Source organism: Myxocyprinus asiaticus, chromosome 13, assembly GCF_019703515.2.
Source record: "Myxocyprinus asiaticus isolate MX2 ecotype Aquarium Trade chromosome 13, UBuf_Myxa_2, whole genome shotgun sequence".
Lineage (NCBI taxonomy): Eukaryota > Metazoa > Chordata > Actinopteri > Cypriniformes > Catostomidae > Myxocyprinus > Myxocyprinus asiaticus.
In genome coordinates, this window is record NC_059356.1 from 40,277,393 (window position 1) to 40,304,947 (window position 27,555).

Consider the following 27,555-nt stretch of genomic DNA (forward strand, 5'->3'; position numbering starts at 1 on the left):
TTTTAATTTTTGGGTAAACTGTTCCTTTAAGTGATACCAAACCCCATACAAATTACTAGCTGTGTCTTGCTCACGAATAGTAAAAAAAAAAAAAAAAAACTAGTTTTCATCATTCTCGACATAAGTGATGAGGCGTAATAATGCAGAATCGTCAGCATTTGCGACGCATTTCGTGACATATTTTTGCGTGAAAAATTCAATGAGAAAATTATTTACTTCTTTGGAATTGAATGGCTCTTGTCCTGCCCAAATATACAATTGATCTTAAATTGATCTAAATAAATGGTACATGTTGATTGCATGTTTACTTTCTAGTGTGTTTAGATGTTGCTTAAGCTGCCTGTGGCACAAGATTTTACTATAATTATTGCAATTCATTAACTTCTTTGTAGTGGCAGTGTGGTGTAGTGGTTAAAGATTTCTACTGGTAACAAAAAGGCTGCAGGTTTAAAACTCATATTGGGAAACATTTGGTATCACTGTTGTGAACTTGACTCTATATTGCACCATAATAAGTCCTTCAGTAGTTGCTTGATAAAAGCATCTGCACTATATACTTACTAGAAGCATTCTTTGGACAGAAAGTTTTGTTTTTAAGCAATACAGAATTCAGTGTCATGTTTGCACCACATAAATGCACAGCATCTTATACACACACAGTTTTCTGGGGCAGAGTGTCTCAAGTGCTCATCACAAGAGGCTTTATTTTAGATGCATCTTTGTCTCATATCAAGAAAGGGGGCAGAGCAGTTTTCCCTGCCCCATTCTTCTGTCTTTCACTGGACATGTCTGAGCTTCAGAGAAACGCACTGTAAACACGGACTTCTGTACAAAACCAAAACAACAAGATAATACCCGCTTTGAAAAGATCAAATAAAACAAATGAGAAAACTTTAACAAAATAACAGCAGAATTCAACTAAACCGCCTACAGTACATGCTGTACAATTCATCCATTGCTGACAATGCAAAAAACAAAACAAAAAATCTATGCAACCAAAACAGAGGATATGTACAAGTCATCTGTAGTGGATAACAAATGATATCAAACGGAAACAATAAAACCAGCGAATATGCAATACAATTCTTTCATCGCAAAACCACAGACTCTGTCCGGGTCGTCGCCTTTTAAACTGTACACGTACAATTTGTTTCTTAGATTTACAAAACAGATATTCTTCTTGAGAGTCCATCTCATTGCTCTTACATAAAATAGAGTCATATTCATATTTATTTATTTAGCTATTTACATGACATATGTACACTGCAGCCTTACAGGCAGTCTCACGTATGACTTCAGGAGGAGATCCTGAGAGAGTCCAATCCAAGACAAGTCATCCCATACAGAGTTTTTCACCTGATCTGAGCCCATTTTGTCTTTTTAGCTTATAAAAGCTCAGGAGAACATTTGGGTGCAAATAAGCTGATTCTTATCCAGCCACAAAATAAATTTTTCCCTTGACCTGTATAATGAATGTATACTATAGGCCCTTTCAACATAACTCGAGGGCATACTGATAAAAAGTGCTCACCCATGATAAGTTCTACATTTGAAACTAGGTTGGGCCAACAGAAACGATCCATATTACCAGTATAGTAAAGGTTTATAATATAGTTATGAGAGGCTCTGTCAAAGCTTCACAGATACTGCATTTGGTCACTTGTTTTTGGTCTGTTATCAATCTTCAATAAGTGAGGAGAGTGACCAGTCTTGTTTGGCTTCTATTAAGATAAATCTCTTCAAAAATATTATGACTTTCTTATTATCATTCTATATTAACCAGGATAATGAGAATATCCTATACGTAGGAGCTGGTCTTGGATTTGGGACTCATTTGATGGCTGGGGATCCATTTGTTTTGTACAGAACACTAACATCTAATGACTGCAACCAAGCTGCACAGGGTTGCAGTAAGTGCCAATGTTGGTGGTGTAGGAGGGAAGACCGAAAGTCGACGTTCAAGAGGTCAGATTGTCTGATGTTTGAGGGGGTAAAGTAAAGATTGAATGGCCAAAATGCAGTCTGTGTTTCTGACAGTCCAGATGTAAAATTGAACAGATTAAACTTATGCCAGTGACCCGGATGGGTGTCAGTTTGGTTGAGTCCAATTGATGGCAGTGCAATCAGGACAGTCGTAATCAGCACCAAAAAAAAAGGTGGAAACTAAACCCAGACCCTTATGGGCAGACATAATGAACTCTGACACAGATTCACTCAAATCACAATTCACACCATGAACAATTCTCCTTGTTCAATGATTCGGAGGTGGAGCCTGAGATGATTGACAACCCAGCTGGGTTGATCTGCAAAAATGAAGAATGAAAGCTGGGTGTCTGGGGGTTATTGAAAGGATCAAGAGGATTTTGTAGATATGGCTTGTAGGTACGCTTAGTCCCTTCACATGTCTTTTGGCTCCAGCTTGCTGGACATCTCAAACAGCAGGTTCTGATTGTCGATGACCTGCAGCTGCCGAACATACGCTTTCGTCTGGAGATGAGAAAGGGACGGCTCTGCTTCCATTGCTGTGAGAGAAAATGAAAGAGAAGCAAAAGAAATCCATTAAAGGTATTGAAGATATTTATTTATCTTCTTTATGATGATATTTTATCTATCCTTTTTGGACTTTGACAGCCTGTTGTCACTGTATGTTTTCATTATATGGAAAAAAAAGACTATTCTGCTAAATAACCCCCTTGTGTTTTCCACTGCAGAAAGTTATATGGGTTTATATAACTATATACTTTCATATTCATATTCAATTATTTTTCTCAGCATCCTCCAATAACAGAGGAGCATCTGCATCGCTTAAGAGTGATAAAAAAGTGATAACATGGCTGACCACATGGTGGAGTGCTAGGGTTGAGATACCGCCACGCATACAGTATGCACGCAAATGCACGACCAGCTGTCTTAACTTTAGAGATACAGCATCCATTCTGTTGCTAAGACACACTCTCCAAAAAGAAAGTGAGTAGAAAAAACTACAAGAGCAGAGGGAGGGAGGAAAACAGCTCTTTTCAGAAGCTATGAATAGCTTCACATTGTGCAGAATAAAAACTAAAAAAAACTGTCACTCCGCCTCTGCATCACATTCAGCTGTCACTCAAGTTATGGTGGCAAGACTGATGCAGCTGCAGGTTAACACAGATCCAAGACCTACCTCCACTAATCTTCTTCTAACCTAAAGCACTACCAACTGTACCCTGAGTTTGCTCTTTCATATCATATTTCAGTTATGGTTAATTTAAAGCTGCACTACGTAAGACTTTTTGGGTTACAATGAACTAAAAGTCCATTATTGAGTGAGTACATAAAAGCAGATAGTGTGTTCAAACAGAGTGGACAGTTTAAAATCGCATCTAAAAGCCACTAAAGGTACAAAATAGTTCCGCATGAATGTGTCCTCATTTCAAGTTGTAATGTACCAATTTCATAGCACTGTAATGTATAATTTGTTTAGCGTCTAACAATCTCTCAATTATAACTTCCAAAACGATTAAAGAACTGATTATTATTGCAATTGTTATATTGCATATTTCTGCATAATATTTAGATTTTTAATAAAGTATATTTCATCCCCATAATTATTGAATCCTCGTTTTATGTTTTTATATTACAGTCTTATTGTTTGCAGTGTACAGACGTACTATTGTAGTATTACGGTTCACTTGCATTGTCCACTGAGGCTGTAGATTGCGATATAAAACTGTAGCATCTTGAATTATACTCAAATCAGCCATATCACGAGTTTTACATCTTAAATTGATGTGTTGTGCAATACAGATATTATTGTGTACTGCATAAACACTTGAATAATCATATTAAAATATGTAAGAGTGTTGTTAATCTTCCTCAAAGCAAACAATATCTTGATTATTAATGTTTAAATGGATAACATAATATCAACATGAAAATTGCACATCCTGACTCTAGCTCTGCAGGTAAATATCTCGAAGTAATCAGAGGCAAAGCAGGTAACCTCAAACCATGAAATTCATCCCCACAGGAGTGCAGAAACACAACTTGCATAAAAGTTGCTTGCAGTTTTAACTTTCAATGCTAGAGAGCCCAAAGTTCCGTAGTACAGATTTAACTTTTAAAGGAATAGTTCACCCAAAAATGAAAATTCTCTCATTATTGGAAGAGGCTAGAAGAGGTACTTGGGAGTCCAGCAGGGGGTGCTCACCTTGTGGAATGTGTAGGTCTTAATGCCCTTGTATAGTGATGAGGACACTATACTGTAAAAAGGCACCGTCATTCGGATGAGACGTTAAACCAATGTCCTGACTCTCTGTGGTCATTAAAAATCCCAGGACACTTCTCGAAAAAGAGTAGGGGTGTAACCCCGGTGTCCTGGCCAAATTTCTCCCACTGGCCCTTATCAATCATGGCTTCCTAATAATCCCCATCCACTAATTGTCTCTATAACTCTACTCTCTCCTCTGCACCAATAGCTAGTGTGTGGTGAGCGTACTGGCGCACTATGGCTGCTGTCGTATCATCCAGTTGGATGCTGCACACTGGTGGTGGTTGAAGAGAGTCCCCTGTACACTGTGTAAAGCACTTTGAGTGTAGTGTCAGAAAAGCACTATATAAATGTAACGTTCATTCATTCATTATTCACTTACCCTGATGCCATCCCAGATGTGTATGACTGTGTTTCTTCAGCAGAACACAAATAAAGATTTTTAGAAGAAGATTCCTTATAATGCAAGTACATGGGTGCCAGCACTTTTGACGGTACAAAAGTCACATTTAAGCAGCATAAAAGCGATCCATGTGGCTCCAGTCGACCAATGAATGTCTTCTGAAACAAATCGATACGCTTGTGTTAAAAATGAATAAATAATGAAAATGTTATTAACTTTTAAAAAGCACTTCCACTTGAAGCATCACGTAGCTGACACGCTTATTTACAGCAGAAGAATGAACATCACGCGAGAGATCATCCATTTCAAACAGCATCAGAGCCCTGGACGGAATCGCCGATTTAAAGTTAAAAATGTTTTAATTATCGACTTGTTTCTTACATAAACCTTTCGATTAGCTTCAGAAGACATTCACTGATCAACTGGAGTCGCATGGATTACTTTATGCTGCCTAAATGTGACTTTTGGACCGTCAAAGTGTTGGCACCCGTGTATTTGCATGATTAAGACCTGCCAGAGCTCTATCTTCTTCTAAAAATCTTTGTGTTCTGCTGAAGAAAGATGGGATGGCATCAGGGTAAATGAATAATGAGAGAATTTTCATTTTTGGGTGAACTATAACTATTCCTTTAAGTATCATTTAAATTATAAATTCCTTAGGAGAAATAAACAGAGACAAAATGAGACAATTGTTGACATACAGTAAGAGTATAAAGCTATCAAATTAATGTGGAGAGTATCGCTCAGATAATTTGGTGTTGGTATAATTTGATGAGAAATATTCATAATGAAATATCAGAATTTTGAATGCAGGTTTAGTATCTAAAAGTATCAAATTCGACAACAGTTTGAGACTTCGTAATGATCTCTTAAATTATTGAACCTGGAATATTTCTTTACCCTTACAAAAATCGAGAGTTCATGGCAAATTTTCCGCAAATTCGCCACTGGTCATTTTCACATGCAAATGAGCTTCGCGGCAAACTTGTGGTAAAATGTCTATTGTTGCCAAAGGTTTGCTGCAGGTTTACCACTACCAGTGAAGAGCTGCAAACTTCTGGCAAACATTTGCGGTGATTTACAAACTCATTTGCATGTGAAAATAATGAGTGGCAAATTTGAAGAAAATTTATGGCAAGTTTGCAGATAGTTTGCCATAACTCTAGATTTTCTGTAAGGGTAAACATAATCAGTGTAAGATCGTGCACATAAACGCGCTCATTGGTGATTTTTTCCCCCTAAACTCAAATGTTCCAGCTTTGAGCTGTGGTATCCTTCCTTCAACACTTTGACAGCAGGAGTGCATTAGAGACAAGTCTAACATCTGAGCCTCTCTTCCAAAGTTCATCCATGGTCTTTGTAATGTCAATGGCTGCAATTTGTCCATTTAAATGGATACCCTCTGGCCTGTGCACGTCACAAAATGAGCCTTAGCCACCCTACAGAAATGTCATTGCAGGAAAGAATATCACGTAGCACGAGCACAAATCAGTCAAAGATAAATACAAATGGAGTTTAGAATATGCAACGATAATGACAATGTCTGTTTTTCGATGCATCTAAATGAAAATCAGCCGCAGATAGAAAAAAATTGATTGTTTTAAAAAGGCTACTTCTACGCATCAGACTGAAAAAGTGTCCTGTGCTTGGCTGAGCATCAATCCCTCTAATGGAAATGGATGAGTGCAATCCACTCAGGTAGATGGAGGGGGAAGGAGCCCTGATAATTACAGCTCTCATTCAGAGGTAGAAACAGCTAAATAAGTGCCCTGACGCACTGAGACCTGCTGCTATACCCCAATAGGCCAGAAGATACAGCATAGTGACTAAATAAGAGAACAAAGAGCTTAATAAATGATAAAATAATAGCCGAAAGGGGTTATTTTCTTAGCGAGTCATTTCAAAACCGGAGCATACTGTAGCAAAGCAATCATGTTCTTAAAATACATGTGCAGAATATTAGGAAGAACAGCTAAAAATACAAGAGTTTGAATCTGAAAACATAGACCTTATTCAAAGCAGCGCCATCTTTGATTTTTGACAGGAATGGCAATGAGGCTGTGAGGGATAGATGTACATTCTGTTCAATGGGCTGTACTGCAGTTTAAAGTGTTTTTGGATCATTCCGCGGACAAAACATTGAAAAAATATCTTTCCAAGAACATTCATTAGACAAAAAACTCCAGACAACATGAGTTGTGAAAAATCAGATAGGCTCTAGGAACTTCATACAGATTTATACCATGTGTGCCATTGAAGAGATGGTGAGTATATCCCTCACAGCCTCGTTTTCATTCCTGCCACCAAAGATGGCGCTAGCGTGAATAAGGTCTATAGAACATTTTCTTATCACGTTTCCCCTTTTTCAGCCCATCTTTGTATCACCATGGGTCTTTCCAATAAAAAGGCCGAAAATAAAATAAATTGACGGGATAATTGTGGATGGATGGTTGTTGTTAAAAAAAAAACAAACAAAAAAAACTATGTTATAAAAATACTGTAATAGTCACTATGGAGAAAAGTTTCTGCATTCCAAACATCTTAATCAAATCTCTTTAATAAATATTCTCAAAAGCCATTATCTCAACTGCATTCATTTGTTTTTGTGTTTATAATTTGATGATCATAGAAACAGGGTTGAAAATGATCGCGATAATGACAAAATTATGCATGGCAACCTCAAAACAAACAACACCACAGAGAGGAAGGAATATTTTGCAGGGTGTAATATTTTGCAGGGTGTAATGGTGCAGAGTATTTAAAGGCAAGGCAGGCCATGCAGAATATGAATCGATGGTTGCGTAGGTGCTTACCGAGTCATGGCTTTTCAACATTGCACAACCTCATGGTTGCCATGGAAACCATTTTTTGTTTGCGTGACTTATGTAATCTAGACTCCAAAACACTACTCAGTGAAACTAATAGCCACAAATAAATGTAGATTAGATGTGTTATGTTTTGGACGCTGTTCTCCAGCATGGGATTCTGCTAGTATGCTGGTGTCCCATGATCAACTAGCTTCATCAAAATGAAGCATTTTTATGCTGGTGAACAACATGACAACCAGCTGCACCAGCGCCGAACAAGTATAAACCAGCTCGACCAGCATGGAAATTTATGCTGGTCTAAGCTGCTCTTTCAGCATGGAAGCTCTCTAAATCCCTCAAAACTGGTCTAAGATGAGTGCAAAAGGCACCTCGACCATATTCTGAACAGAGAATAGCAGTATAAAGACTAATAATGAACAAGTTATTGCATGTTTAAGCGAAGCAAAGTAGCAGCAGTAGCACAGACTGTTTGTCTGCAAGCATAAATGTTTTGAAGCACTGCCCAGCTGTTGCATGTGTTTGTGTATACATATGCTGGGTGTGTGAGTGAGTGTGAGTGTGTGTGTGTGTGTGTGTGTGTTTTGAAGTGGTGCCCCATGGCTTGTGGCCCTCGAAGCTGTGCTGTCCTAAACAGATGGGCTGTGGCAGGGTAGAGCAGCACTCTCTTAGAACTAACACACGCAGACAGGTGCATGTACTGTAGGTATGTCGTTATGTCAGTGGGTGGAGACATGTTCTAGTTTTGCACTAATCATTTTTGACAGGCCAATGACTGTCTATCTGTGGGTGTGCACATGGGCTGGTGTGTGTGTGTGTGTCTGTAAATGAATGTTTGAGTATGTGTGTGTATGGAGATAAATACTGTACCTAGCTGAGTGCTCCTATACCGCCTGATGCTTCGAACCATCTCGGCCACTTTGTGCTGGGGGAGGAAGAAAGAAAGAGAGAGATACTTGAATGACACGTACTCCATTATTGGTGTAAAGTAACAAAATAATGTACCTGCAGCCACTAACTAGCCATATAGGATATCTTCTATTGGTTAAAACCTTTGTATACATGACAGTTCAGTTGCATGCACTCATGGACAAGAAACACACTCATGGATACTACAGTCATAGTTACTTAGCTATGCATTGGGGACAAAATTATCCTCGGAAATGAGCTAAATCAGGCATTTTATATGTCAAACAAAATCTGAGAAATCCTCCTTTTGGGGCTGACCTCAGAAATAAATATGATTCATAAAGTAAATGTTTTTGTAATGAATTAAGTTTAAAAAGGTTTCATTTAAGGTCCAGGTTAGGGTCTCTAGTAAATAAAATGTAGCTTTACATAAAAACAATGTAAGTCTAAAGTATGTCCTCATTTAGCTAGATCAGCATCTGTGCGTGTGTGTGTGTGAGGAGAGCATTACTTCCTTAATATGTGCCAACTCACCATCTTTTCGAAATTAACCAGTTCCCCATGGAAAGACTTACAGCCCTCATGGAGGAAGGTCAGATCTGCAGAGAGAGGGATAGAGAGAGAGAGTGAATGCATAATAAAGGGAGCAGTTATGTAATGACATCATGCCATCATTCGTTCAGCCAGACGTCATCTTTCTTGCAGAGCTGAAGCTTGACATTCACACGCAAGAATAAAGAAAAAGAGAGAAGGTGAAGTGAACAGTCATCATGTCATGATCCGTGGTCTGTCCGTGCCGGGGCTGGGTCTGGTGGAAGAGAGAATGGATTCGAGAGTGAAAGAGAGAAATGGAGAAAGGCAGAGCGGCAGGAGTAACATGAGACAAAAGTAAAACGTTAGACACACTAAATGCATTTATGAGGCATATGATGAATTTAGGTGATGCTGTAGAGATCTTGGAACATGAAACACTTTTATTTTTACTTTAATTTTATTAATAATATTATTAGATTTTTTTCATTTAATAATATGTATTATATTATATAATATATATATTTTTACTTTTTTATTAATATTTTATTTGTTGTAATTTAATTGTATTTATTATATTATAATTTTATTTTATTAATATTTGATTTGTTTTAATTTCATTGCTTATTTTATTATATAATATATTTTATAATATTATAATACTATTTGTAATATATTATAATATATTTATTGTACTTTATTATTAGATTTTATTATATAAAGTGCATATGTAAAGTATGTGTGTGCAGTAAATGTATATGCAAGTGTATGAAATATTACTCATGCCTAAATGTTACTTAAGTTTTTTTTGTTTTTTTTACTCTGCTAATAAAGCAACTTGAATCGAGGGGGGATGGCTAACATCCTGACCTGCTTCCCCGAAGCCTGATGTGGTTTTAGCAAATAACCAAACATTAAAAATGCAACACGTGTCACATTTCGCCCTGCCACTACAAAAAATATAATGCCAAACAACCTCTCCAGCTCTTTTCAAGGTCACTACTGTAGTCACTAAACTCTGGTATGGCCGCTCATCATTTAGTTGATTTGTAACATATTTGAGAGTATAATTCCAAATTTATGACGCAGATAAGAAAATGTACTCATATGCACTCCTGGTGTGTTCCCATCGAACAGACTTTGGGATTTCAGCTCAGAGCACATTTCTAGACAAAAACAACACCGTTTGTCTTCTTTATAACACCATTCCAACATCTTTATCCCAGCAGCTTCAGTCCAATTTACACTTTCAGGTTAGCCGCTCTCATAATTGCCAGGGGTCTCATGACATTGCAATGTTTGAAAACGTTAAACATCGGGGACTCAGAATCACCAGAATACTAATGACTCCATTCGGATGAGTGGTATAACATATTTATTGCTTTTCACTAAGATTATACCAGACATTCCTGAATGTTTGGAGATATAAACATATAATTGTGGGTAGTAGTGTTTGCACTAGTTAGCTCTGGTTGCATACTGCAAATTTGACAAATATCTGTCAGTAATCCTTGTACCATAAGGGTAACGAAATAGGCATATTACAGTAAATAGCATGTATACTGCATACTGAATTTATTTCAAATTTAGAAAGAAGTTTATGGAATACTTTTTGAATTCACAGTGATAATTAAAGCACAAGTGCAATCTCAACACCAATATAAGCAACCCAAACAGAATTAACTTTTAGATAGAACAGCATATTTCATTCTACAGCCTGTGCTTCATATGCTAGACCTAAGTCATGTTCATTTTTGCTACAAAAAAGAACATGTGAAATGCAAAAAGGGACATCTGGGAACACTTTTGGTTAATGATTCGAATTAATCCTGAGCAACCAAATTGGCCCGGTTGCTAGGGAGGGTAGAATCACATGGAATAACCTCCTCGTGGTCGCTATAATGTGTGGTTCTTGCTCTCGGTGGGGCACGTGGTGAGTTGTGCATGGATGCCGCAGAGAATAGCGTTGGCCTCCACACGCGCTATGTCTCCGCGGTAACACACTCAACAAGCCACGTGATAAGATGTGCGGATTGACAGTCTCTGCCACCCAGATTGAGGGGAGTCACTACACCACCACGAGGACTTAGAGCGCATTGGGAATTGGGCATTCCAAATTGGGGAGAAAAGGGAAGAAAAAAAAAATGATTCAAATTAATCAGTGAATCCATTTTTTTAACATGTTCACTGAAGGGAACCGTATGAACAAACCAATTTGCTCAAATATATCTGACTTCCCAACACTACTAAACCTGCATTAATCCTTCTATAGCCAAACTCTACAGCTTATGTTTCTACTGTCTGTGTGAAACTTATTCTGCACTATATTTCAGACTGTAACACAGAGGCACTGCTCAGCAAAGAGTTTGATGCTCAACTGATCCTGACAGGCTTGAGTCATGAACACCTACAGGGAAGGAGACAGACACTAGAAAGTCTCAACAGACATGAGAGAGAGAGGAAACAGACAGCACGGAGAATAGAACAGCTGCCTATGTATGGATGCATGTAGTATGTGTTTGTGTGTGTGTGTGTGTGTACATTGATGAGGACACACGTACATTATTATACTATGCAACAATTTTTTTTATAGGTAAGCTTTATTTGAATATATCTTAATTTAGATAGCTAGATAAACACTAAGTCTGTCGATCGAACGTTTTAATTTAGTGCAATTAATTATATAAAAAAATTTACTAACAATTAATCATTCCTCTTGACCCATATGTAAATTCCATAATAAAAGTCTGTATTTTCCTACCATCAGAACTATTCTAGCTTGAAGTACATTACAGTAACTCTATAACTGTAACGCGTCAGCAGGGGGCAGTCAGCGCACCTCAACAAACCTCACAAGCAGCACAGACACAGAATGAGAGTCAGGCACTGCTACGTGTTCTTGACAGCCGGACAGAGCACAACAGAATGCAGGGATCTCGAGTCACGATTTTCAAAGACACAACTACTTTTAATTTGACACAATTAAAAACGCAGCATTATTGATGCTGAAAACCAGTGACACGCTCCGAAAGCGTCCGTCAAACACATAAGGTATGTACATAGATGACTATTAAAAATAGTGCCAATGGAATGCAAGAAGAACACGTCCTGTGAGAACAGGGCAGATTGACGAACTCAATTGCAAAATTGAGTGCCGTGGACTGTAGTCTTATGTTCAATGATATGGGAATAAAAGAAACAGTAGAATGTTGACTTCTAAAGCCAAATTTTGTGTTGTCTAATCAATGCTTTACACTGCCACAATAATGCAATATATTTCAATCTGAATTGTTATATACATAATAATTATAATTATTTGATTTATATTGAATTATCTTTATTTAGGGGCTTTAGCTCTAGTAAATACATTTGCAAAATTTAAGTTTGCCTAGAGGCTTCAGTGTCGCACCAGTATATAACTGTGTGTGTACATTTCAGAAAACAATATGTACATATAGTGAAAAATTTAATGAGCAGCAGCAACTGTGTGTGTGTGTGTGTGTGTGCTGTATGTTGATTAGTGGTGTATGTTGTGCCCTGCAGGGGGTCCGCAGTCCTCTGTATACAGAGGCTGCAGAACAGAGGGGTGTTAATTAACCAGGTGGGGTCTTTTAGACTGACTTTGAATCAGACAGCAGAGAGGCAGCCATGGCAGGAGGGGACTTTATAGGAACACATATGGACAACAGCTGGGGGAAGACTGAAACCACTCTGTAGTGCAACTGTAGTGTGCGTGTGTGTGTGTGTGTGTGTGTGTGTGTGTGTGTGTGTGTGAGAGAGAGAGACTCACCCTTTAGCAGTAGTGGAGTGAATGGTATGAGTGGGGCTCTAAGGCTGGCTAGAAGGTCTCTGTATGACTTGTGGTTCCTGGATGGGTCCTGATTCAAACACAAAGATTATCATCAAATGTACAGTATTTTAAAATCAGATGATTGCAACACGCTCCAAAAATGTTGGGACAGTCGAGTGTTTACCACAGTGAAACATCACCATTTGTTCTAATAACACTTATTAAGCATTTGGGCACTGAAGACACAAGTCTGTTAAGTTTAGAAAGTGGAATTTCCCCCCAGTCATCCATTATGTAGGTCTTTAGCTGCACAACTGTACGGGGTCTTTGTTGCCGTATGGTGTGCTTCATAATGCGCCACATATTCTCAATTGGAGACAGGTCAGGACTGCAGGCAGGCCAATCTAGCACTCACACTCTCTGCTTACACAGCCATGCACTAGAAATCCGGACAGTATGTGGTTTGAAGTTGTCCTGCTGGAAAATGCAGGGATGTCACTGGAAAAGACAGTGCTGGATGGCAGTATATGTTGCTCCAAAATTTGTACATATCTGTCTGCATTCATGGTGTTCTCACACATGTGTGAGTTACCCATGCTATGGGCACTGACACACCCCTGGCCCATACAGACACTGGCTTTTGGACCTGATGCTAATAACAGCTTGGATGGTCTTTTTCCTCTGTGGCGCGGATAACACAACGACTTAGTTTTTCAAAAACTTTTTTAAATGTGGACTTCAGACCAAAAAACACAGTTCCACTGTTCTACTTTCCATCTAAGATGAGACCGAGCCCAAAGAAGTCGGCAACGCTTCTGGACAGTGTTGATGTATGGCTTCTGCTTTGCATAGTAAAGTCTTAACTTGCATCTGTGGATGCAGTGGCAATTGGTGTTGACTAACAAAAATGTACTAAAGTAATCCCAAGCCCATGTTCATGATATCCATTACAGATGAATGCCGTTTTTTAAGACAGTGACGTCTGAGGGATCAGAGATCATGTGCATTCAGAAGTGGGTTTTCATCTTGCCCTTTAAGCGCCGAGATTTTACCAGATTCCTTGAATCTTTTAACTATATTGTGCACTGTAGAGGGTGATATGCCCAAAAATTCTTCCAATTTGTCTTTGGGGAACATTGTTCTCAAAATGCTGGATTATTTGCTGAAGCATATGTTGGCAAACTGACAAGTCTCGAATGATCTTGAAGGACTAGGCTGTTTTTGGAGACTCCTTATATACTAGAGACATGATTGCCTCACTTGTTTAACATCTCCTGTTTCACATCGCCTTGTTATTTCAACTCATAAAATTTTTATTAGTCTTAAATTGCCCCTGTCTCAACTTTTTTGGAGTGTGTTGCAATCATCTGATTTGAAATTACTGTACATTTTAAAAAAACAATTAAATTCACTGGGTAAAACATCATATAATGTGTAGTTGTAGTGCTTTCAATACAGCAAAGGGTGAATATAATTTACAAATCACTCCTTTTTGTTTTTATTAGCATTTTTCATACTGTCCCACATTTTTTGGAATTGGGGTTATATATATATATATATATATATATATATACTGTATATATATGAGTATCAACTTTGAGATGTTTCTGCTAATTTGTTTAGGAGAAATAAAAATAGAAACTAATGAGACAGCTGTTGAAATGCAGTAGGAGTATAGAGCTGAAACTCTACAGGAGATCCTGATGACTGGTGTCTTTTCTCAGGAGAAATATCTGAAGCAGGAGACTTAAGCAAAATTCTCCATTTGATCTCCATTTAATGTCATTGTTTTCTAAGAGAAATGATATGAGATTTTTACATTGACTAAACACTTACCGCAATACTCTCAAACTGCTGAAATTGCTTCCGGAACTTTCCCGGCAAACCCTGCCAAAACAAAGACACACACACACAATCAGGAAGTGATGTATTTCACGTGTTAACAAAATAAACCACAGTTATGATGCATGAAAAACAATATATATGCAACACATGTGATGAAGATACAGAGCATTAGCTGGTTTCCATCCATGTATTTTTATGCAAATTATGGGGTAACACATACAAAAAATGCTGGATGGAAACACTAAGATGTTCCAAAATGCACATGAAAAGTGTTTATGCTCGCTTGAGGTGGAAATAGAGCCACAGTGGCTTCAACTTAACCCAATTTCCCCATAAGTGACGATTTTGTTCTCTTAACCTTGCACGACCCCGCGTCCACAAGTGTGGACGTTGTATTTTGGCTTCGCTATACACAATGCATAATTTAAATGAATGAATACTGTTCAAAAGACATTACACTGCCATTTAAAGTTTAAACTTCTGGCGCACCACGTCAGGTGACATAACAGCATGACGTTGATTTCCAGGAAGCGCTACTACGGGCGCAGCATCAACAAAAGTGCCTCTGGTAAGAAACCTCTTTAAGTTTTTTTGTTTAAACATGTAAAGAGTAGCATCTCTTGTTTCCTTTGATATGGCACTTTAAAAAATCCATTTATTTTCCATGCATCAGCATGCTGATAAAGATGAAGTCAAAGATAATCAGTACATACATTCAGAATTTTATAATGCAAAATTAAATTTGAACATGGTTGGTAGTGATTTGATGATGCACACAAAATGCACACAGCAGTCACGCGGGGGTCTCAGGAGGTTGAACACATGGGATGGAAACATTGCTTTATTCACAAATTGTTTTTGCGATATTCTTATTTTTCACATAAATTAAATTAGCAAATTGGATGAAATCATATTTATTGACTGTTTAGAAAAAAAAAACATTTGCGTTAAATATACAGGTGGACATGGAAATATTTCCTCTCAAAAAGCACTGCTAATTCAGTGCCATTGCTATGACAACTGCTAATAGCCTCCTGCCAGGAATAACACTCGACGGTTCTTAGGAACGAAGTGTATGCAGAGGTGCTAAAGAGTGTGTACGTGACCATATGCGTGAAAGTATTAGGGAAAGTGAGAAACAAATGTACTCACTTCCCAGGTGAGACGTAGGCGGCTGACTGCAGGGTTGTCCAGTCCCAAAACCAGTGCCAGAAAAGACAGCAGATCCTGCTGCTGTTTACATCTAAAACATACATACGTACAACTGTTAAGCACACAACATTTTAATGCACAAACCTATATGTATTAGGTTTGTGCATTAAAATGTTGTGTGCTTAACATGTGACCATTTTTGAAAGCACTATTTTTATTTTAGCATAAAGAGACAATTTAGTCTTACATGACCATTTCAAAGAGATAGTTTGCACAAAAATGAACATTCTCTCATGATTTACTCACCCTCATGCCATTTTAGTTGTGTATGACTTTCTATCTTCTGCAGAACACAAATTAAGATTTTTAGAAGAATATCTCAGCTCTGTACAATGCAAGTGAATGGTGTCCAGAAATTTGAATTTGTAAAAGTCACATAACGTCAGCGTAAAAGTAATCCATACGACTCCAGTGGTTAAATCCTTATCTGCTAAAGCGATATGATAGGTGTGGGTGAGAAACAGATCAATATTTAAGTCCTTTTTTTCTATAAATGTCGACAGATTTACCCTCTGGAATAGTAAGAATTATGTTTATGCTGACTTTATGTGATTTTTGGAGATTCAAAGTTTTGGCCACCATTCACTTGCATTGTGAGGACCTAAAGAGCTGAGATATTCTTCTAAAAATCTTCATTAGTGTTCTGCAGAAGACAGAAAGTCTGGGATGGCATGAGTGTGTGTAAATGATGAGAGAATTAACATTTTTGGGTATAATATTCCTTTAAACCTCAAAATAAAAAGGCTGTTTTTGCATCTGTACCTTTAAGACTATTTTGTGATTAGTTAACCACTTTGCATATGAAATGAGTAGCAACACCTCCTCCAAACTGTTAAATACTGAATATGTGCTGTAGTTTAAAAGTGGGCAGTCATATGTTAGTATGCTCACGAATCTGACGTCAATACCACAACAATTTCAGGATGACTCATTTTTGCAGTTAACTTTCAATGAATTATTTGGGTGGCCTGGGGTGGGAGCTTTGCGTTGTGAATGCTAGAGTACATCTACATAATATATTATTCCACAAGAGCATGGAAAATCCAGTTTCCCATATGTGTCCCCTTCTATAAGCAGTTTTAGATCACTCAAACATCTTCATATAAAGCACATGCATACTCACAAGGCTGCAATCTTTATAAACTTGCGCAGTAGTTGTATCCTCTTCGGAAGGGAATGGCACTGCAGGATCTCCGTGGCGACCCAGTGCTGTACCTCACTGCATCGCTGCAGTATCAGTTCCAGGTTGAGGGGGCGCCAGCGAGCCTGTTCTCCATGGAACACGTAACATACAAACTCCACCTGTTCAAACAGACCCAAATTAAACAAAATCAAACACGAACAGCAACAAAGACAGAGGGAAAACATTACATAACGTCATAAAGTGTTTTTGTTTTATACATGGCCTTTGCTTCACGACTGGCCTTGAACTTAAAGCCAGTTTCCTGATGCACAGGCTAAGCCTTTAAAGGAATAGTTTGCACAAAAATGAAAATTCTCTCATCAGTTACTCACCCTCATGCCATCCCAGATGTGTATGACTTTCTTTCTTCTGCAGAACACAAACAAAGATTTTTAGAAAAATGTCTTAGCTCTGTAATTTCATGCTTTGCAAGTGAATAGTGGCCAAAACTATGAAGCTCAATAAGCACATAAAGGCAGCATAAAAGTAATACATATGACTCCAGTGGTTTAACTCATGTCTTCTAAAGCGAACCAATCAATTCTGGGTGAGAACAGGCCAAAATACAACTCCTCTTTCACTATAAATCTTGACTTCAGCAGTCTCCTTGGCAATCGTGATTTCAAGCTCGATTACACTTCCTAGCGAATGTGTCAAGCACTAGGAAGTGTAATCGAGCTTGAAATCATGATCGTGCCTAGAGATTGCAAGGGCAAGATGTACAAAGATTACTTTTATGCTGCCTTGATGTGCTTTTTGGAGCTTCAAAGTTTTGGTCACCATTCACTTGCATTGTTTGAAACTAAATCTTTGTTTGTTTTCAGCAGAAGAAAGAAAGTCATACACATCTGGGATGCCATGAGGGTGAGTAAATGATGAGAGAATTTTCATTTTAGGGTGAACTACTCCTTTAAACAGCATAAAAAACAAGGATTATCAATTGAAAACTGCAAAGTATACCATAGGATATACCAATTAAAACTGCATAGTGGCAAATTAAGATTTAGCTTTAATTCAGAATGAAACTCTGGCATAAAAAGATATTAAAATCACTAAATCCTTTTTGAAAAAATAATTTAATAGTGTTTTAAATACCACAAACATTTAAAAACCTAAGTAAAAAAAAAAAAAAAAAATGGCAGTTATTATAAAAGTTTCATGTAGAGGCCGCAGGGCATTTGCACTTTAAGAATAAATCTTTCTTCTGCTCTTTTAAGTAGTTCTAAATCTGCCAATTAAACATTTTTAAAATATTTTAGAAGCAGGTTGATAATCATTTGTTAAATACTTTAATATTTTCTGTGTAATGCAACAAAGTAGTTTTAAAAAAGGTTGTGAAAGTCTATGTGAAGTGAAACAGTGCTGGATACTGATAGTTTGGGGGCTGTAGTGTCCAGACCTCGTGTACACAGCTGAAGAGTTCCCAGTCGAACACAACAAGCTGATTGGCCACTTCCTCTGCGCTCATGTCATGGAGTTTGCTGTCGCCTGGCGACCAATGGATCTCCTCTGGAAGAGGTATCTAAATTACACAAATATGAGGGTGAGAACAGGGCTGTGTCCACCATAGACACTGAGGGGCAACCCATTTTTGAAAAGTGGTCAATGAGGGTTTTCAATGATGATTACATTTGGTCCCCCTTGTAATGAATATTTGGTTACATCCAAAGAACCTTCTTTTATCATTATCTACAGTATTATTTTCACAGTGAAGCTGGACTGTCTTGTACAGCTTTATTTCAGTTTTGTTCTAAATAGCTGGAAATCTCTGTCTGACTTGTGAAAGGATTCAAAACATTTGAGACACAACTTAATGCCAATTCAATGCTTTCTAAACCCGTACTGTAAGTTTTTAACTTTATTGTAGTTTACGGCGTTTACCAAATAACAACCATAATCTAGATTGGTAAAACTGTCCCCCTGCCACGTTTCTCGCCCACGATTCTCACCAGGCTCTCCAGCTCTGAGGGCTCACAGGCAAACAGGTGGGTGTTGACGCCCAGGGTGGTGAAAACTGCCTCATCGCTGGGACGGAACACAGCCTTCTCTGAACAAACACAGATTAGATTGTGATGTTAAAGTAGATGAATGGATTCAACCCCAAACTTGTTGTGTCTCCAAACATTGACACTTCCCACACCAAGGTTGAGGTTTGAATCATAATATACTGTCTTGGCTTTACAAAAGCTTTACAAATGATGCTGTATTTGGAGTTTTAATGCACAAAGAGAGACTTGGTTATAGCTCTCCAATTTTCTATGGCTCTTTGAGCACTCTTACCCCCAGATGAGGTGACGGCCACCAGTATGAGGTTGGCAGGTTGGGTCGGCTGATCCTCGCTATACTGGAGCTTCTCTCTCACCAGAGCCAAGATCTCTCCAACGCGGCACGACAGACGACTTCGAATAGTCACGTATGAGTGATCTGGCGTGTAGACCCTGCAGAAGACTGAAAAAGGGCCAGACAGTCAACACAGCTTTCCTAACAGCCAACATACAGTATACTTTATCCTCAATTTATTGATAATCTGTCACAAGGTTTTTTCCTGTATTGAAAAGTTTTTGGCAGCCATCCAAGCTAAATTTCCTAGATTGCTTGTACGATGCAAAATACAATCAAGAAATGGACCTCCAGGCAACATGATTTGTCTTATAAATCATTCATCAAACCATACCAACTTACATTACACTTATTAAAGAGACACTCCCCCGTTCAAATAGCTTCAAAAGCACAGTGGTGTTAGCTGATAGATCCTTCTTTCTTGGGTTCGAACCCCCAACCTTTCGGTTAAAAGCCTACATCTAAAATCAACATACCATGTACTAAAACATGTCATCTTAAAACACAAAAACTATTTCCTTGTATCACTCTCTTCCTTACAAATTCAAGTTAAATAAAGGAACAAAGCTATGATTGGTAGTAAGAATGTAAATTATTGGCTTCCTCTCCATTCACCAGTCACAGCTTCACATAAACAAAAGCAGAAAGCGGGTCACTGGAAGCTTCAGGGTCAGCAGCTTTTTGTACTGTCAGATTGCCTATTGATTAAGTTCTGGGAAATCACTTAGCTTGGCTTGAGCCACTGCCCTGACAAAGAGCTCCATTCCATCAGATGAGGTCATTGCATCTATAAAACTTGGCAGACGCTACCCTGTGACCCGATTTGTCATACTGGTCTGAATGAAGTGGAAGTAATCTGGCACCTTTACAAAGAAGGATGAATACGATAATCACTAAATATTCTCATGGGTGTTTTGGCAGCGCTAAGCAAACACAATGGAAATAAAGCGGTCTGTGGTCAACGTGTAATATTTAATCGTGTTATTAAAACGCAGGTTGTAACGTACTCTCGTCTGAGCCGCGGAAAGCCTCTCGGGGCTGCAGGCAGGCATCGATTCGTCTGAAGTGTCGGAAGAGTGGACGTACTTGCTTCTTACGACTTTCCTTGTCCTCCTCCGCCCTGTATGAAAAACACGTCAGTTAGTTATTCATTTGTAAATAATAAAATAATCCATTTGTCTCCGAAAGACAATTTTTAACAGTGTGTATCTAAAATTAGTTGAGTAAATATGCCAATAGCCATGGAAAATGCTCTATGTATGGACAAGGTATTTAAGGACTAGTCATGAGGTGTTTGTTATGACTGGACAACAAGAAATGGTAAACTCCAATAAGCTAAACACAAGAGCTTCAACTTTAAGTAGCTTGTAGTGCAAATTTAAATATGCAGACAGACCAAATAGACCATTACTAATTTCCTATGAGAGAGAAAACAAAATACCTTAAATTCTAGTCTCAACAGCTTAAAGGTCTATGAGAAAGACTGTCGCCCTGATTTGAAGCTTTTAATGACAAAATCACAGTAACCCAACACATAAATGTATTAATCCCCAGACAGAACCAGTCCTCCACAGGACAGCATCTGGTTCTAAATCTCTTAATGGGCTACTACAAGTGCCTGATTTAATACTTTACAACTAATGTTGCACTTCAGGAAGCCATGAGACTCAGGGACATTGGTCTTCATGTGCTGTTTTATATGATTTCCCGTTCTATGATTATCACCGTTTTTATGGCTTATAAAAGCATTTATAGCTTATATTAATGTTCCATTGTGAGGATGAAGAGGATTTGATGCCTACGGGCTGTGTAGTATCTCAGTCCAGCGTTGAAGTTTCAGGACGTCCTCCACCAGTTCAGGAAAGCGTCTGAGCTCCTGAACAGCACGCAAATACAGCTCCTGAAACAACACACTGCCCATTATTATAAAGACCAGGAAGAAGAAAATATAGAAGATGCAACTGCTGATATAATTTATTGACTCTCTATTTTTGGATAGTATATTGAAATTAACGACATGACAGTGTGAATATAATTTATCTGAGTTATGATCAGCCTGAATTGAATGTGATGAGATAAAACGTCTGTATACCGCAAATTAACAACAAAACAACACATCTCTCTTTTGCATTGTGTTTGCTGACTATATTGTGTATTGTATTAGACTAAAAGAGTAAACTGATTCACAAACGCACGACTCATGAGTCGGTTTTTTAACGAATCACTTAAAAAGGCATTCCCGACAAATTAGTTAAAGAAATCTAAATCAATTTTTTACTCTAAATCTTCACTTTAACTTTCACATTCTTCTTTTGTTTTAGGTGATTCACATTCTTCGTGCATATCGCCATCTACTGGGCAGGGGGGAGAATTTATCAGTGATGGGTAGTAGCTTACCTACAAATAGCGATGCTATTAGCTTAACTGCATTTCTGAGTAGCGAGGTGGTAGCTTCACTAGTTTTTAAATCAAGTAGCTTTTCATTAGCGAAGCTATATTTTTGACTAGCGTTGAGAAAAGCTACACCGCTACATCATAACTTGTACCTGGTGTTTACTATCATCAGTTTTGAAAACTAAAGATGTCTGATCACAAATTAATCACTCATCTGTGTCGGTTCTTTGAAATGAATTGGTCACACGTGATAGGAAAGCAGTCTGAATTGGTTCGCAATTCAATCTGAATGCTTTAGAAAGCTTGCACTGCTGAATCATTTGTGCATGCTCTCTCTTGCCAATAAGCTCACAGAGTATTTTATAACATGGAAAATAAAGATAACGCTGGTTGCAGTGGATCTACAATCAATGGAAATGAAACCTGCAAATTTGTCCTATCGCTTGCCAGTGCTGAAGAAGGTCTTTTATAAAGTTCAACACGTTTGCAGCTTGTGAACGACTTCTGCAGGTAAATACATTTTCCAACCAAAAGAGTATCAAAACACATATTAGCCTACACGAAAACACATAAAAAAGTACCATGGCATTACCATGTTTTTTGGACATGTACCATTACCTGGACGCACTATGTTAATGCAATGGTATATGAATATGGTAATCATATAGCGAAGTATCATGGTATTTTATTTATTACCTTGAAGCACCATGTAAATACAATAGTATATGAATATGGTAATCATATATCAATTTACCATGGTAGTAACATTCCAGGACATATTCTTTGAAGTATAATAACATATTTTTTGAAGTACTTTAAAGCACCATTCAAATACAGAATGGTAAATAAATATGGTACTTGTATATCAAAGTACCATGGTATTACCATCTGATACCATCAGAAATCACATTGTTATTGCCCAGATGTGCTCTCTCTCTCTATCTCTCTCTCTCACACACACACACACACACACACACACACACACACAAGAAATTTGTCCTCTGATGATATAACCTGTAATTCTGTGTCTAGCTGCTGTATTTCTGTATTGTATAGATGAATAGTATACTGTATGTACGCAGAGTTTTTATACAGGAATGTGCAAATGAAATTATGTTTAAATGGGTATGGGTTTGTAGAGGTAGTAGTCTAAATCTGAAAAATAAAATGTCAAAATAGTGATTTTTCATATTGAACACATTTGCTTGTAGAGGTAGTAGTATAAATATGAATTATACTGCTTCTGTAGACATGAATTAAACCACTGGAGACGTTTGGGTTGCTTTTATGCTGCCTTTATGTGCTTTTTTGTGATTCAAAGTTCTAGTCATTCACTTGCATTGTATGGACCTGCAGATCTGAAATATTCTTCTAAAAATCTTTGTTTGTGTTTAGCAGAAAAAAAGAAAGTCATACACATCTGGAATGGCATGAAGGTGAGTAAATGATGAGAGAATTTACATTTTTGGTTGAACTATTCCTTTAACTGTTTGAATCGGTCTGATGAATCCTTTCCTGAATTAATTTATTTCATTCATCAGAGCGCTTATTGAATTAACATCACGTCCGATTCGAAATCAAGCAAGAATTTTTTGTGCAGCTACTTAAGGATTCGTTAAAATATAAATCAGTATAAATGTTGTTGCACTTGTTGTTCATATGGCAACATGTATATAAAGATACACAGTGACAAGAATAAAAGGGACAGAACAGAAGGATTCAGAGTACACATTATGTAGTCATTTGCCACACTTAGAATATCACAGAAAAAGAAAAGAACAAGAGCACAGGTGTGTTTGTGTTTCATTAAGAAAGGCAGGTAGCGAAAAGAGCTGTGTTTGTCACCATAGCAACCCTAATAGTTTTACACCAGTGATAACACTCAAAGAACTTTACAAAATGTATAAAAAAGTGTATGCATTTCTCCAAGTTCTTTTATTAATGTACAAATCTGCATGTTTTTTAACTGCATGTGAGTTACCATGTTTGTCTCCTTTTTAGCATTTTATTTTTGATAATCTACTATTTTGTATATTTAACACATGTGTCCTTTACCTTTGGGAAGGTGTTGGATCGATCTCCCTCCTCCTGCAGTAAGTCTCTGTATGTGTCCAGATAGCGAAAGGCAACAGTCAGCACTGCAAGTTTCCGCTCTGCTCCGTCCCAGCTGGGCCAGCCCTCACCCTGCTTACCCTCTGCACTGAATCTGAGCCTGGAGTTAAGGACCAAACCACTCACAAGCCAACACTTTCACACCTGCACTCACTTTTTATAGGTAGCTCTAGATAAGAGCATCTGTTATATGACTTGAATGTAAATGTACACACATCTACACATGTATGCCCAGATAGACAGATAGACAGATAGACAGAAAGAAAGAAAGAAAGAAAGAAAGAAAAAGAAATATGGGTGCATATTAGTGCCTGTGGATAAACACATACTCAGACAGCCGCTGTCCGATCACCTGACACAGATGCACGGCTGGAAAAACAAAATCTACAGCTCTGTGGCCAGACAGCCAGAATAATTACAACCTTTGAGAAGTATTGAGGGCGATGGAACACACCCATCACACCCACACACTACAACACAGATGCACACGGAATGGATTTTTCACTTGCGATGTTGCATAAATCACAGTGGAAATTCACATTGTAAGCATTTAAGTGAACATATCATTGCATGTACATTACAATTAGTAATTCTATATCTAAAGCTGCCACCTCTGTTTGGGTGCCGTTAAAACAGCAGCCTGAGCATCTGGGGAGCTGTGAAAGATGAACCCAGTTCCCTGCATGAGTCCTGGATCTCATCTCTACAGCGGTTTGGAGCCCAGCCAGGCCAACTCCACCAGGAGCTCGGCTACTGAGCTTTGATCGCTCAACCACTCAAAAAGTGTGTGTGTGTGTGCAGTGGAGTGCACAGACCTCAGCATGGATGGGGCAAAAGGATAAAAAAGGGCACAGATTTTTTTTTTAGAGTAGCACTTGTATATACTTAACTAATTCTTTGCTTTTTAAGTATTTAAGCATTTTTCTTGTATAATAAACATCATTTTTCCATAATAATAGCCTATTCCTAACAAAAAGAACCATATTTTACACTTTGATAATCCCATGTTTTTGACATGTGTCATAGTAAAACCATGGTATTTTTTGAAGTATCTTGGAGTACTATGACAGTATCGTGATATGAACATGAATATAATCATTGAGTACCATGGTATTTCCATGGTAATGACACAGTGTCTTTTTTGTTTTGTTTTTTGTTATAGAGCTCTAATTTTTTTCTTGTCTAATCACACTTTTCACTTTTCTCATCTCTGCACCCTCACTTTATCATTTTATCTGACCTGTGTTGGTTTGCATTTAGAGTTCTGCGTTGGTGTGTCAGCGTCGTTCTGTGAGTATACAGCCAAAATGCTAACTAGGCCTATAGGTTTCATAAATAAACAAAAGCAATGCAAGCAATGCAATTTCTGGATTCTAAAGTATTTATTAAATTATTGTAGCATCAAAAATGAGTTCAAAGTATGTGAACATGTTGAAATGTAGGCTACATATTATTTATTATACAATGAGGAAATTACTGTATGCTTGCTCTTGAGTCGCTTAAATAATAATACATTTGTAATACATGCTTTGGCATATTTTTGACGTTCTGTGCTGAAAAAGAAATCATCAAATAATTAATAACTACTACTCACCACAACAACACTTTTGTTATAAATTGGTGTCATTTTAAAGACTTTACAATGCATACAGGCAATATGACCAACTCTTACCAGGTTCTTTTCAATTTGCTGACAAATTAGAAGTCTTCCATTTCCATAACTTATAAAATATGATTATTTACACAAACTGTCAAACATAAGGTCAAATCATCGTGCAGATCGGAAAATTTGCGAATAGAAAACAACACAGATGCTCCGTGATGCGGCTTTGATGCTTCGAGGCAAATTCAAAACAACATTTTTGCTCCCTCAAAGGGCACTGCTGTGGGAGGGGATGCCACTCGAAAGCTTGTTCCAAATGAAAGTGAGAAAATGAATGGGCCCTTCCACAAGACAAAGGGCACATTCATACATTAATTCCGTGTTCCCTTCAGAGTACCCACTTCAAGGGCTCTGCACCTCAGAGTGAGTAGGGCATAGGGAGAATCACTTGTGATTAGAATCCGCCCCTGATCTGCTGTAACGAGTGCTGTTAAAGGCACCTACGCTTAATTTTCTATAATATGCCCACGATTTACAAAGTAATCTCATAATAACACATTATTGTGAGATTATTACGAGATTTTAATTTTGTTTTATTTAACCATTTTAATTTAATTATTAAAATTTCTACTTTTTTCCTGGACGACCAGAAGGGCACCTTTAGATTTGTGAATGAAAGGGGCAGGGGCTTGCGCCACTGCTGCCCCCGTTCTGCTGCCACGGTCCAAATCACTGAGATCAAATTTTTTCCCCATTCTGATGGTTGATGTGAACATTAACTGAAGCTCCTGACCCATATCTGCATGATTTTATGCAGTGCACTGCTGCCACAAGATTGGCTGATTAGATAATCGCATGGATGATTGTTGGTGCCAGATGGGCTGGTTTGAGTATTTCTGTAACTGCTGATCTCCTGGGATTTTCACACACAACATTCTCTTGAATTTACTCCGAATGGTGCCAAAAACAAAAAACATCCAGTGAGTGGCAGTTCTGTGGATGGAAATGTCTTGTTGATGAGAGAGGTCAACAGAATGGCCAGACTGGTTTGAACTGACAAAGTCTACGGTAACTCGGATAACCGCTCTGTACAATTGTGATGAGAAGAATATAATCTCAGAATGCTGTTCTGAGATGCGAGTGGGCGCTGTTTTGGCGGCACGAGGGGGACCTACACAATATTAGGCAGGTGGTACATAAATATATATATGTCATTAAGTTGTCTAAAATCAAAAGAATATATTATATTTTTTGAAACTATAATATATATTTGTATTATATTTTAATATGTAGTTATTATTTGTATAATATATTTAGAGACATGTTTATAAATGTTTTTTATATATTATTTATTTAAAAAATAATTTATAGGTTTTTAATTTGCATTACTTGCTTGATATTAAAAATGAAAAACTTTATGACAGTTAAATTAATTCCACTATAGATTCATAAACTCAATTTTGCTGGAAATTGATGGCATACAGTGCAAAATTTGCAACGATTTGATTATAATTCTCAAAACATTCTTACCTATGCTTCCAAGAAAATGTTCCTGCAATTTAAACAAAAAAATCTATAAAACTGTCTGTTAGCCAGAAAGATAACACTACCTTGGTGACATTTAAATGAGCAGAATTAACAGCAACAATGTTGAGTACATTACAGAGAACCACATATTTAAGTTTGCAAGGCATAAAAACAAACATAATGTAAGTTAAGTTCTGTTAACTGGCCTAAAACTAAAACACTTGCCATGATAAGGCTGTCCTTTTTGTTGAGCCTTGGTGTGTGCGTCTGTGTATGTGAGCTGAGCTGAAACCAGTATCGGATCTATGTAAAAATAATAAATCCCTTAATGAGCCCTAACGAGTGGGAAGTGAGGAGACGGTTCTTGAATTAAAGCAGGAAGCAGACATGTTTCCACAACAAAAGATCTGATTAGGCCTGGATTAGGTTAAGTCAAAGACCAGGAAAAAGGTGTGGAAGTAGAAAGATAAATGCCAAGGAGGATGAAGAGAGAGAGAGAGAGAGAGAGAGAGACAGAGAGACAGAGAGAGAGAGGAGTAGATCATAAGACTGAGGTGGTCATGGGAGATTAGCAGGGGTCACTGATAACTGCAGACACTCAGGGGGGCCTGTCGAAAATCTGCAGCAGACACACT

The 27,555-nt window shown here is 37.8% G+C and overlaps 1 protein-coding gene across 1 annotated transcript in view; it reads right to left on the reverse strand.

Annotated features, from left to right (window-relative positions):
• The window catches only part of LOC127450774 (rap guanine nucleotide exchange factor-like 1), a 56,246-nt gene continuing 28,691 nt past the window's right edge, over positions 1-27,555 (reverse strand). The window contains exons 3-15 of the mRNA XM_051715121.1: positions 23,734-23,884; positions 21,087-21,184; positions 20,292-20,404; positions 19,225-19,392; positions 18,894-18,991; positions 18,344-18,466; positions 16,885-17,063; positions 15,702-15,792; positions 14,541-14,591; positions 12,705-12,792; positions 8,918-8,982; positions 8,345-8,399; positions 1-2,522 (exon numbers count right to left, since the gene is read on the reverse strand). Coding sequence (XP_051571081.1) covers positions 2,398-2,522; positions 8,345-8,399; positions 8,918-8,982; positions 12,705-12,792; positions 14,541-14,591; positions 15,702-15,792; positions 16,885-17,063; positions 18,344-18,466; positions 18,894-18,991; positions 19,225-19,392; positions 20,292-20,404; positions 21,087-21,184; positions 23,734-23,884 — 1,405 coding nt within the window. The 3' untranslated portion in view covers positions 1-2,397. The remainder of the gene's footprint in view (positions 2,523-8,344; positions 8,400-8,917; positions 8,983-12,704; positions 12,793-14,540; positions 14,592-15,701; positions 15,793-16,884; positions 17,064-18,343; positions 18,467-18,893; positions 18,992-19,224; positions 19,393-20,291; positions 20,405-21,086; positions 21,185-23,733; positions 23,885-27,555) is intronic.